The 12474-nt window shown below is 35.2% G+C and overlaps 1 protein-coding gene across 10 annotated transcripts in view; it reads left to right on the top strand.

Annotated features, from left to right (window-relative positions):
• STAU2 (staufen double-stranded RNA binding protein 2) overlaps positions 1–12474 on the top strand; it is a 304412-nt gene that overhangs the window by 122498 nt on the left and 169440 nt on the right. For all 10 annotated transcript variants that reach the window (XM_019925182.3, XM_033843221.2, XM_033843223.2 and 7 more), the window contains one exon: positions 4285–4416. In XM_019925182.3, coding sequence (XP_019780741.1) covers positions 4285–4416 — 132 coding nt within the window. The remainder of the gene's footprint in view (positions 1–4284; positions 4417–12474) is intronic.

The following is a 12474-nucleotide window of genomic DNA, read 5'->3' as shown; positions in this document are numbered from 1 at the left end:
CTCATTTTTCAGCTGTTTTTTTTTAAAAAATTGATTTATACGAATCTATTATATATTCTGGAAATGTGAACCTTTTGCAGTTATATGGCATTTCAATGATACTTTTTGAGGAATAGAAGTAATTCATTTTAAGGCAGTCAAGTTTATCTCTCTTTTCCCTGATGTTAATTTTATAGTAAGTCTAGACATCCCGAAGAATAATGCCCCCACCTTGTTCTTCCTCAAAAGGATCTTGGCTGTTCTTTGCACCTTGCATTTCCATGTAAATTTTGGAATCAGCTTGTCAAATATTGTGAAAATATGTGTGGGATTTTGATGGGAATTTATTGAATTTATAGGTCAATTTGAAAAAATTGATATTATAATATTGAGTCTTCAATGCATGAGAATGGCATACCTCTTTTAGGTTTATCTTAATATTTCTCAATAATGTGTATTGTTTTATGTGTAAAGATTTTAAACATCACAGATATTTGATTTTTGTTTAATAGAAATTGTATCTTTTAATATTTTTCATTTTCTACGTAATCGTTGATGGACTATACAAGGGCAGTTGGCTTTTGTATACTGTCTTTTATACAAGAACTTGTACTTTCATAAATTCTTATAGTTTACCCATACATTTTCTTGGATTTCCTCTGTAAATATTATTTCTGCAAGTAATGACAGTTTGTTCTTACACTTCTAATTCTTAAACCTTTTATTTCGCTTGCCTTATTGCTATGTAAATAAAGCAATAAATTTTGCTTTATTTGCAGTAAAATGTTAAATACTAGTAAAAATGGAGGGCATTTTTGTCTTGTTTCTAATTTCAGAACTTCAACATTAAGTATAATGTTTGCTGAGGTTTGAGTTCTCTTCCTTCCCTAGTTGCTAAGAATTTTTATCATGAATGAATGTTGAGTTTTAGCAAATGCTTTTGCTTCATTTATTAGGGTGATCATATGATTTGTCTCCTCAACTGATTAATATAGCAGATTCCATTGATTTTGTTTGAGTTTCGAATGTTAGACTTATCTTGCATTTTTGGAATAAACCTAACTTAGTCACAATTTTTCTTCTTTTTAATATTGCTTTGTTCAGTGTACTATTATATGGTTTAAACTAGCATTTATGTTCATGAGTGAAACTGGTCTGTAAAATTTTTTTCTTATACTTGTTGGATTTTGGAACCAAAGTGATGCCTCACTGAATAATTGGGGACTAATTCCTCTTTTTTTATTCTTGGATGAATTTTTGTAAGATTAGCATTATTCTTCCTTAAATGTTGAGTGGAACTTGCTGGAGAAGCTCTCAGAAGTTTTCTTTGTGGAAAAGTTTTTAATTGTGGTTTTAATTTCTTTAGTAGTTACAGATCTATATAGCTAAGAGTTTATTCTCTGCCAGTTTTGGTAATTTGTATTGTCTAGGAATTTTTCCATTTTATGTAAATAGTCAAAAAATGTTAGCTGAAATATTCAGTATCCTTTATTATTTTGTAATGCTACAGAAGCTATAGTAATCTCCCATTTTCATTCTTATTTGTGTCTTATTTTTTCGTGATCAGTATTACCTTTGGTTTATCATTTTATTAGTCTTTTCAGGGAACCAACTTTAAGCTTTTTGAACTTCTCTGTTGTACTTTGTTTTATATTTCCTTAATTTCTGCTCTTGTCTCTATTTTTCTATTTTCTTTGGGTTTATTTTGCTGTTAATCACTTCTTGAGATGGATGGTTAGCTTATTACTTTTCTGCCTTTCTCTAAGCTTTTTTTTTGCGGTACGCGGGCCTCTCACTGTTGTGGCCCCTCCCATTGCGGAGCACAGGCTCCGGACGCGCAGGCTCAGTGGCCATGGCTCACGGGCCCAGCCGCTCCGCGGCATGTGGGATCTTCCCGGACCGGGGCACGAACCCGTGTTCCCTGCATCGGCAGGTGGACTCTCAACCACTGTGCCACCAGGGAAGCCCTCTCTAAGCTTTTATGGCTTATTTCTAGACACTCTTTTAGCTACATCCTTCAAGTTTTGATATATTGTATTTCCATTATTATTAAAATATTTTCTAATTTCCGGTGAGATTTCTTCTTTGCCCATAGATTATTTAGATTGTTTAATTTCCAAAATTGTGATTATCTTCTTGTCTGCTTCTCTCACTTACTGAGAACAACGTATAAAAACAAATTCCACTCTCATTGTGTATTTTCTATTTCTCCTTGTAATTCTTTCCTTTTTTGTTTTCTAATTTACTTTTTATATTTGTATTATCTCAGTACATGCAAGTCTAAAAAATCATTACCCAACTCAGGAAATGTACACGTGGATATAAAATGACTGATGTATATTTAAATATGTTGATGTACATATATACATGTGTACATCAAGTGTTCACAAAAGGTAACTGTGGAATAGTTCTAATGATAAAAAGCTACCATTTATTGAGCAGTTATACTCACATACTGTAACATACACTGTAGTTTACATACATTTTTGTGTTTAATTTTCAAAGCAACACTATTAGGTCATTGTATTATCCCTCTTTTACTGATGAAAAAACTGAGGCTTAGAGGTAGTAAATAATTTGAATCAGTTCATGTAGCTAGGAAGTAGTAGAGTTGGATTTCAACTAAATCTGACTTGGAAGTCTTTGTTCTTAACCACAGTATTGTACTAACCTTTATATATTAATTGTCTTCAGGAACTATTTAATGTAAACCTTGGTAAACGATATCATTTTTAAAATTTATTTTTTGGATTAAAGACTTTTATTGACGTATAGTTATTGTACAATATTATGTAAGTTATGGGTGTACAATACAATAATTCACAATTTTAGTTATTATAAAGTATTGGCTATATTCCCTGTGTTGTACAGTATGTCCTTGTAGCTTATTTTATACATAGTAGCTTGTGCATCTTAATCTCCTACCCCTATATTGCCTCTCCCCTCCTCCCTCTCCCCCCTAGTTTGTTTTCTGTAAGTCTGTTTCTTTTTTTGTTATATTTACTAGTTGTATTTTTTAGATTCCACATATAAGTGACATCATACAGTATTTGTATTTCTCTGTCTGGCTTATTTCACTTAGCATAATACCCTCCAAGTCCATCTAAGTTGTTTCAGATGGCAGAATTTCATTCTTTTTATGGCTGAGTAGTATTCCATTGTGTGTATATACCACATCTTCTTTATCCATTCATCTGTTGATGGACACTTAGGTTGCTTCCATATCTTGGCAGTTGTAAACAATGCTACTATGAACATTGGGGTACATGTATCTTTTTGAATTAGTGTTTTTGTTTTTTTCGGATATATACCCAGGAGTGGAATTGCTGGGACATATGGTAGTTCTTTTTTTTTTTTTTTTTAATAATTTTTATTGGAGTATAGTTGATTTACAATGTTGTGTTAGTTTTAGGGTACAGCAAAGTGAATCAGTTATACATATACATATATTCATTCTTTTTTAGGTTCTTTTCCCATATAGGTCATTACAGAGTTTTGAGTAGAGTTCCCTGTGCTATACAGTAGGTCCTTATTAGTTATCTGTTTTTTGTATAGTAGTGTGTATATCTCAATCCTAGTCTCCCAATTTATCCCTCTCCCCCATTCTGTTTTTAGTTTTTTTGAGAAACCTCCACACTGTTTTCCACAGCGGCTGCACCAATTTACATTCCCACCAACAGTGCAGGAGGGTTCCCTTTTTTCCACATCCTCGCCAACATTAGTTATTTGTGTTCTTTTTGATGATAGCCATTCTGACAGGTGTGAGGTGATAGCTCATTGTGGTTTTGATTTGCATTTCCCCCATGATTAGCGATATTGAGCATCTTCATTTGCCTCTTGGCCATCTTCACGTCCTCTTTGGAGAAATGTCTGTTCAGGTCCTCTGCCCATTTTATATTATTTTAAGTGGCAGCAGCATGAATTTCAGCCTTTTCAGTTTATTAAGAATACTAAATGTAGTCGTAATCAACTCTCTACAATGTGAATTTTATTTTTATGCTTATATCAATAATACAAGTTTATTGTTTAAAAATCAAATAATATAGAAATATGTAAGGAACTAAAAATCTTCTAAGATTCTGTCATCCTGAGATAACCCCCACTGACATTTTGAGGACCATGTTTCCATACTTTTCTCCATGTATATATTCATATATATTTTACATAAAAGGGATCTTAATTGCCATTTTTATTATGGACTGAACTTTATATTTTTGAATGCTAGAGAGCAGAACACATTGCTTTATGGTGTTAAGGTTTGTTACCAAAGTAGCTATCATTAATTTCTTACTTTAATCTTACCAGGTCAAGGTAGGCAATGAAGTTGCTACTGGAACAGGACCTAATAAAAAGATAGCCAAAAAAAATGCTGCAGAAGCAATGCTGTTACAGCTTGGTTATAAAGCATCCACTAGTCTTCAAGATCAACTTGACAAGGTGAGAGTTAAATTTACATGGACAAGTTCTATCCTGTCAGGGTACAAAAGTGATGAGCAAATTCTGTCCCAGTGTTCCTTGACTCTAAGTACTGTCTTAACTGGTGTTAAAGTAGATGTCAAGTTTTAACTTTCCTAAGGTGGTACTCTATCTTCATCTCTTTAAAGATAGATTCTCCAGGTATAAAATAACAGCTGTTTAGGGTTCAAGATAAAATATTATAATCTTACAATTAGAAAATACTAAAAGTTCATTGTATCATTATACATATCTTATATAATACCAATGTAATAATTTTTAGCTTACTGACTGATGATTTTTGCCTTATGTACACAGTTTTAATTCGTGCTTTTTTAAGAATAGAGGTTGTTAGCCTTTATTTCTGGAATACAGCTGAAAACACTAGAAATAAAGATCCTGATTACACCTTTAGGGCAGGAGCTATATAGGACAGACACTCTATAAACTAATTTTTCTGTTTACTTTAAATTAAAGGTAAACTCAGAGGGTGTTTATTTTCTGCCAAGACTTGTGTTCATGGTCCCCTATTTCTTCTGCAGCAGGTAATGACATCATTAACACCTACCTCTGTTGTAAGAGAAGCTGAGAACCTTGAATTCAGGACTTGGCAGATAACTAGGCAGGAACTGGCTTCATTTCACTTTGTATTAAATTATCATTTTATCTATACATATGTATAAATTATTTTTATTAAATATTTTATTTGTATGAACATTCACAAAACAGGCATAATAATAATTTCTGTCATAAACAATATGCTTTTTTCCATGCCATTTTCTCACATAAGGATTCTGTTTCAGGGATATTTTCAGTTTCTGTAGGAGCACCTTTCTGAAGGCTAGAGTAGAAATGAAATCATCTGTTAAAAAATATTTAGATATGCTTTTCTTTTTAAGGTACTGTGGATATCTAGGAAGTTATTTTGAGTGATTAAAAATTATTTGTCTGTGTGATATCACTGGAGATTTCAATTCTGTTTTTATAACCTGGCTAATGAATGCTTTTTCTTCTTTTAAAAGTATTTGTAACATGAAACCTAACATGTTCAAGTTTCTATAGTTCCTATATTGTGTATATGTTGTTTTAACTTAACACATTTATATTGACTTAAAATTGATAGGTGATTTATAAAAATATGTCAAAATAAATCTCATAGACATTTATTTGTAAGTTACGTGAAAATAAAATAGAACAAAAAAACTGGCATTAATTTCATTAATTTGAAAAACGTTTTTTGCTTACCCACTGTGTTATTATTTAGGGTTCCCCAGAGGAACAGAGCCCAACAGAGAGAGAGAGAGAGAGAGAGAGAGAGAGAGAGAGAGAGAGAGAGAGAGAGAGAGAGAGAGTGTGTGTGTGTGTGTGTGTGTGTGTGTGCGCGCGCGTGTGCGCGTGTGCGTGTACGTGTGCGTGTGTGTATCACACGGAGATTTTTTTAAGGAATTGGCCCATGCAATTTTGGAGGCTTGGCTAGTCCAAAATTTGCTGGGGAGGCTGGCAGGCTGGAGACTCAGGAAAGAGCTGCAGAGTCTAGAGGCGATTGGCTAGAGAGCTGCCTCTCGCTCCAGGGAAGGTCAGCCTTTTTCTAGTCAGGACTTCAACTGTCGAGGCCCACCCACATTATAGAGAGCCATGTGCTTTACTCAAAGGTCAGTGATTTAAATGTAAATCTCTTCCAAAAACACCCTCACAGAAACACCCAGAATAACATTTGACCAAATGTCTGAGAACTGTAGCCCAGACAAGTTGACACATAAAACTAACCACCACCCCCACTAAATGCCAAACACTTAAAATTGAAGATAACGGGATGACTGGAATTTTGTCCCTGCACGCAAGAACTGACCAGTAAGTGTTAGGGGTGAGGAGCTTTAATCATATGACAAAAATTATAATATAATTAAAATTCTAGATATGTGAAGATGAATCTGGAAAGTCAGGAATAGCCGAGACCACTGTTTTTTTTGTGAAGTAAAAGCTTTTGAATTATTAATTTGAGATTTGAACTTGAAAGTGACATGATCTGGTTTGCTTTCTTCAAAAGACAGTCCTGTAAGTAATGTAGTGAATGGATTTGGGCAGGACAGGACTGAAGGCAGGGAGGCCCGTGCTAGCAGAATTGTTCAGGTGAAAGATGCTGAGAATCTGAACTAAGGCAGTGGTGGTAGAGAGGAGAGGGGAAAGACACCAGCAGTCCTTCTGAGGTGTACATGATGAGATCTCAGTAGCAGATAATGTGCGTGGGGGTACAGGAAGAAGGAGGAGGAAAGAATACCTGCAAAAGGGGCAGTAGGGAATGATTTTAAAAAGGTGGCAGTCGTGTGCTGCAGAGATCGAATAAGACAAGGAGTGAATATGATGACTTGTCAATAAGAAGATCTTTGGAGAATGTAGCAAAAGCAATTTAAAAAAAAACCCCTGTAAAAGCAGTTTTTAAAAAGTTGGCTTTTAAAAAAAAATAAGCAAGATATGTACATGATTAAAAGAATTTAAATAGCACAAAAGAGTAAACAGTGAAAAAAAAAATGTTAGTCTCACTTCACCCTGAGACCCTCAGTCTCTTGGTCTCTCTTCCTAAAAAGTTATCTCCCACAGTGAGTTAATATTTGTACATTGTGTAGAATAGTGTCTGAAATATAGTGAATCTTATGTAAGGATTTGATAAATAAAGATGAAATAAATATCCTTACAGAGATACTCTATGTGTATGCACTAACATACCCCCTTTAAAAATATTCAGATTTATCGAGTTGTGGTTCAATAAATTTCGACGTGTGTGTGTGTGTGTGTGTGTGTGTGTGTGTGTGTGTACATGCACTGACCACCATCACAATTAAGATTTATAACATTTCTGTTACCCCAAACAATTCCTTAATGCCCATTTATAGTAAATGTCTTCCCCTTTCCTCAGCCCCTGCCAAGCACTGGTCTGATTTCTGTCTCTATAATTTTGCCTTTTCCAAAATGTTGTATAAATTGAATCGTACATTATGTAGCCTTTAGTGTCTGGCTCCTTTTTTTTTTTTAAATAAATTTATTTAGTTTATTTATTTATTTTTGGCTGCATTGGGTCTTCATTGCTGTGTGCAGGCTTTCTCTGGTTGTGGCGAGCCCCTTGCTACTCTTTGTTTTGGTGCACGTACTTCTCATTGTGGTGGCTTCTCTTGTTGCGGAGCACGGGCTCTAGGCGTGAGGGCTTCAGTAGTTGTGGCGCGCGGGCTCAGTAGTTGTGGCTCGTGGGCTCTAGAGAGCAGGCTCAGTAGTTGTGGCCCATAGGCTTAGTTGCTCTGTGGCATGTGGGATCTTCCTGGACCAAGGATCGAACCCGTGTCCCCTGCAATGGCAGGCAATTCTTAACCACTGCGCCACTAGGGAAGTCCTGTGTCTGGCTTCTTATTGCTGAGATTCATGCACGTTGTTGCATTTATCATTCATTTGTTCTGTTTTATTGTTTGTCACTATTTTATTCTTCACCAACATTTAGGTTGTTTGTAGTTTGAGGCTATTATAAATAAAGTGGTTACAAGCATTCGTGTAAAAATCTTTATCGTACATATTCTCTAGTATATCCTATAGGTACACAGTTAAATAATAAGTACCGTGTCACTTTACAAGAAACTGAAGATGTTTGCCAGAGAGGCTGTACCATTTTGCATTTCCACAAGCAATGTTTGAGATTTCCAATTACTCCACATCTTTTCCCGCTCTTGTTATTGTCATTTAGCTTTGATCATGCTAGTAGGTGTATAACATTATCTCTTTGAATTTTAATTGCATTTTTCCTAATTAATAATGCTGAGTAGATTATCATGTGTTTATTTACCATTCATATCTCTTCCATGAAGTATTTGTTCAAAATTTTTGTCTTTTAAAAAACTGGATGTTTTGCTTCCTTATTATTGGGTTGTAAAAGTTCTTTATATATTTTGTGTGCCAGTCCTCTATCAGATGAAGGACTCCCCTCTCCTCCCTTCCTGCCTTCTCTCCTTTTTTTTATGTACGTTCAGGCACCACATTTGTTTAAAAGATGAATGCTTTCTCCATTGAATTCCTTAGCACCTTTGTTGAAAATCAATTGACCACATATGTTTGGGTCTGTTTCTAGAGTCTCCATTCTGTTCCATTAATCTGTATGTCTGTTCTTTAGCTATTACAACTGTATATAGAGTGTAGCTTTTTTGCTACGGTTTCAAATCAGATAAAGAACTCCATCTTTGTTCTGCTTTTTAAAAATCTTTTTGGCTAATCTAGAGTCTTTGCATTTTCATAATAAACTGTAGAGTCAATTTCTACCAAAAAATATCCAGTTGGGATTTTTCTTTGGGGTTGTGTTGACTATATAGATCAGTTTTGCATAAATTGATATCTTAAGAATATTGAGTCTTCCAGTGCATGAACAAGAACTAGCTCCCTGTTTATTTAGGTTTTTGGAAATAGATCCCAGCAGTGTTTTGTACTTTTTCATAGAAATATCTTGTACATTTTTAATGTTTATCCCTAAGCGTTTCATGTTTGTGGATGCTATTGTTAATGGTATTGGTTTTTAATTTCCAATTCTTCTTTTCTAGCATATAGAAATACAGTTGTCTTTTATATATTGACCTTGTATCCTGTGACCTTGCTAAACTGACTTATCAGTTAGATTAGCTTATTTTGTAGATTTTTTTGTGATTTTCTGCATCGATGATGTGTCGTCTGTGAATAAAGACAGTTTTTTTCCCTTTCTAATCTGTATGCTTTTTATTTATTTGTCTTGCTTTATTGCCCTGAGTAGAACATCCAGAACAGTGTTGAACAGAAGCGATTGATTGTTGAATAGGAAAGCAGATATCTTTACCTTGTTTCTGATCCTACGAGGAAATCATTGTCTTTCACCATTATATACTGTGATGCTTGTAGGCTTTTTTTTTTTTTTTTGCGGTACGCGGGCTTCTCACTGTTGTGGCCTCTCCCGTTGCGGAGTACAGGCTCCGGACGCGCAGGCTCAGTGGCCATGGCTCACGAGCCTAGCCGCTCCGCGGCATGTGGGATCTTCCCAGACTGGGGCATGAACCCGTGTCCCCTGTATCGGCAGGCGGACTCTCAACCACTGCGCCACCAGGGAAGCCCCTGTAGGCTTTTTATATATGCTCTATATCAGGCTGATAGTTCCTGGTATTCTTGCATTGTTGGGAAGTTTTTTTCCCCCTTAATTATCAGTGAATGTTGAACTTTGCCAAATGCTTTCTGTGCATCTGTTGGGATACTCATATGACTTTTCTGTTTAGTTTGTGGATATGGTGAATTTTTTTATTGATGGATTTTAAAAAATTTATGTGATACAGTTTTCCCCCACTATCTGAAAGTATAGCATTCCTGTGAAACATTTTGTAAGCCAGAATGGCCTAAAATGAAGAAGTGTTTACCTTAGGACACATCTTGGTAACGGATGCACAACATAAATCCAGATAAAGCACAGATCTTCAGACGCAGTTCAAAGCTATGGCGGCTGGATGCTGAGATGCTGAATGTAGTTGCCACTCTTGGTGTGCACTGCCGCAGTGATGGTTACCTGCAAAACAAACGCTGAATGGTATTTTTGGTTTTTCATAGAAGTGAAAACCCTCTTTGGATTTCTTTTGGTCAGCAATAACAGGTACTAGTGCAGGTCTTTCATAAAAGCAAATGGCATAAAGTAAACTTTGAAAAGGTGGGGGATAGCTATATATACATACATAACAAAGATTACCGTTTTAACCATTTTTAGGTGTACATTTCAGTGGCATTAAGTACAGTTACAGTGTTGTGCAACTATCACCACTGTCCACTGCCAGAAAGTTTTCATCATCCCAAGTAGAAATACTGGTTTTAATATCACTGTCAGGGTAGTGCTGGCCTCCTATAGTGAGTTTGGAAGTATTTCCTCCTCTTTCATAGTCTGAAAGAGTTTAGTATTCTTTCTTCCTTAATTGTTGGGTAGAATTTACCAGTGGAGCCATCTGGGTTTAGAATTTTTTCTGTAGGAAGGTTTTAAGTATAAATTGAGTTTAAAAAATAGATATAAGACTACTCAGATTATCTACTTCTGCTTGAGTGAGCTTTGGCAGTTCGAATCTTTCAAGGAATTTGTCCATTTCGTCTAAGTTGAGTTTAATGGTATAAAATTGTTCATAACACTGCCTTATCATTCTTTTAATGGCTACAGCATCTGTAGTGACATTTTCTGTCTCATTTCTGATACTGATAATTTGTTCTGTTTTTTTCTCCTGATCAATCTGGCTAGGGGTTTATCAATTATTTTTATCCTTTTCAAACAACCAGGTTATGGTTTCATTTGTTTTTCTCTATATTTTTATTTTCAATTTTATTGATTTCTGCTCTTCGTTTTATCCTTCCTTCACTTGCTTTGGATTTAATTTTCCGTTCTTTTTTAGTTTTGTAAGCTAGAAGCTTAGATTGTGGATCTGAGAACTTTCTTCTTTTCTAATATAAGAATTTAATGATATGTATTTCTCTTTAAGCACTGGTTTAGCTCTGTCCCACAGATTTTGACTAGTTGAGTTTTTATTTTTATTCATTTCAAAATTTGTTCTAATTTCCCTTTGATTTCTTCTTTCAAGTCCTGTGTCTCTTCTGATTTTCTGTTTACTTCTTCTATCAAGTGTTAATGTCTCCAGCTAGAAATTTGGATTTATGTACTTTCAGCTTTATCAGTTTTGTTTTATGTACTTTGAAGCTATGTTGTTACATACATATACCTTTAGGATTGTTATGCTTTTATGATGACTTGGCCACTTTATTATTATGTGATTTTTTTCTCTCCCTGGTAATATTCCTTGTTCTGAGTTCTTCTTTGTCTGATGTTAATATAGTCACTCCAGTTTTATTTTGATTAGTGTTTGTGTGGGATATTTCCACCCCATCATTTTACTTTTAGCCTATCTGCGTCTTTATGTTTAAATTGGTTTCTTTTAGAAAGCATATAATAGGGTCTTGCTTTTTATTTATTTATTTATTTTTATTTTTATTTTTTTTCTTTTTGCGGTACGCGGGCCTCTCACTGCCATGGCCTCTCCCGTTGCGGAGCACAGGCTCCGGACGCGCAGGCTCAGCGGCCATGGCTCACGGGCCCAGCTGCTCCGCAGCATGTGGGATCTTCCCGGACCGGTGCACGAACCCATATCCCCTGCATCGGCAGGCGGACTCTCAACCACTGCGCCACCAGGGAAGTCCCAAGGGTCTTGCTTTTTAAAATATAATTTGACAATCTCTGCCTTTTAGTTGGGGGTGATCAGACCATTTGTACTTATTATAGCTGTTGATGTGGTTGGATTTAAATCTACCATCTTATTAGTTGTTTCTGTTTTTTCCATTTACTCTTTGTTCACTTTTTTCTCTTTCACCTTCGATGTGGTCATACATTTTACTTCTCTTTATATAGTATAAAACCCACAGTTGTTACTAATTTTGCTTTATATAGTCAATCTTTTTATGTGGTTAAAATCAGGAAAAGTATCTTACATTTAGTTTCATTTTTTACCATTTTCAGAATTCTTCATTCATTTGTGTAGATCTAAATTTCTTTATGGTATTATACTCTTGCTTGTAGAACTTCCTTTAATACTACTTGTATTAGCAGGTCTGCTGGCAGTGATTTCTGTCAGTTTTTGTTTGATGAGAAATTTGTTATTTCGTCTTCATTTTAAAAGTTATTTTTGTCTGGGTATGGCATTCTGGGTTTTTGTGTTTCTTTCAGCACTTTAAAAGATCTTGTTCCACTGTCTTCTGACTTGCATAGTTTTTTATGTGACGTCTGTTGTAATTCTTATCTGCCTTTTTTCCCCCCTCTTGGTGTGCTTTTTTTTCCCCTCTAAAGGCCTTCAAAATTTTCCTTTTTCATTAGTTCTCAGCAGTTTAACTCTGATGTGTCTAAATTTGATTCTTTCCTTTCTTCCTCCTTCTCTTCTTCCCTCTTCTCCCTCCTTCCTCTTTCGTCTCTCCCTTTTGCCTCCTTTTCTTCCTCTTCCTCCTTCCTTTCTCCTTTTTGTATTTTTCCTG

This window comes from Tursiops truncatus, chromosome 17, assembly GCF_011762595.2.
Source record: "Tursiops truncatus isolate mTurTru1 chromosome 17, mTurTru1.mat.Y, whole genome shotgun sequence".
In the NCBI taxonomy this organism is placed as follows: Eukaryota; Metazoa; Chordata; class Mammalia; order Artiodactyla; family Delphinidae; genus Tursiops; species Tursiops truncatus.
Note: the sequence above shows the minus strand (reverse complement) of the source record. Positions and strands in the feature narration are given on the sequence as shown.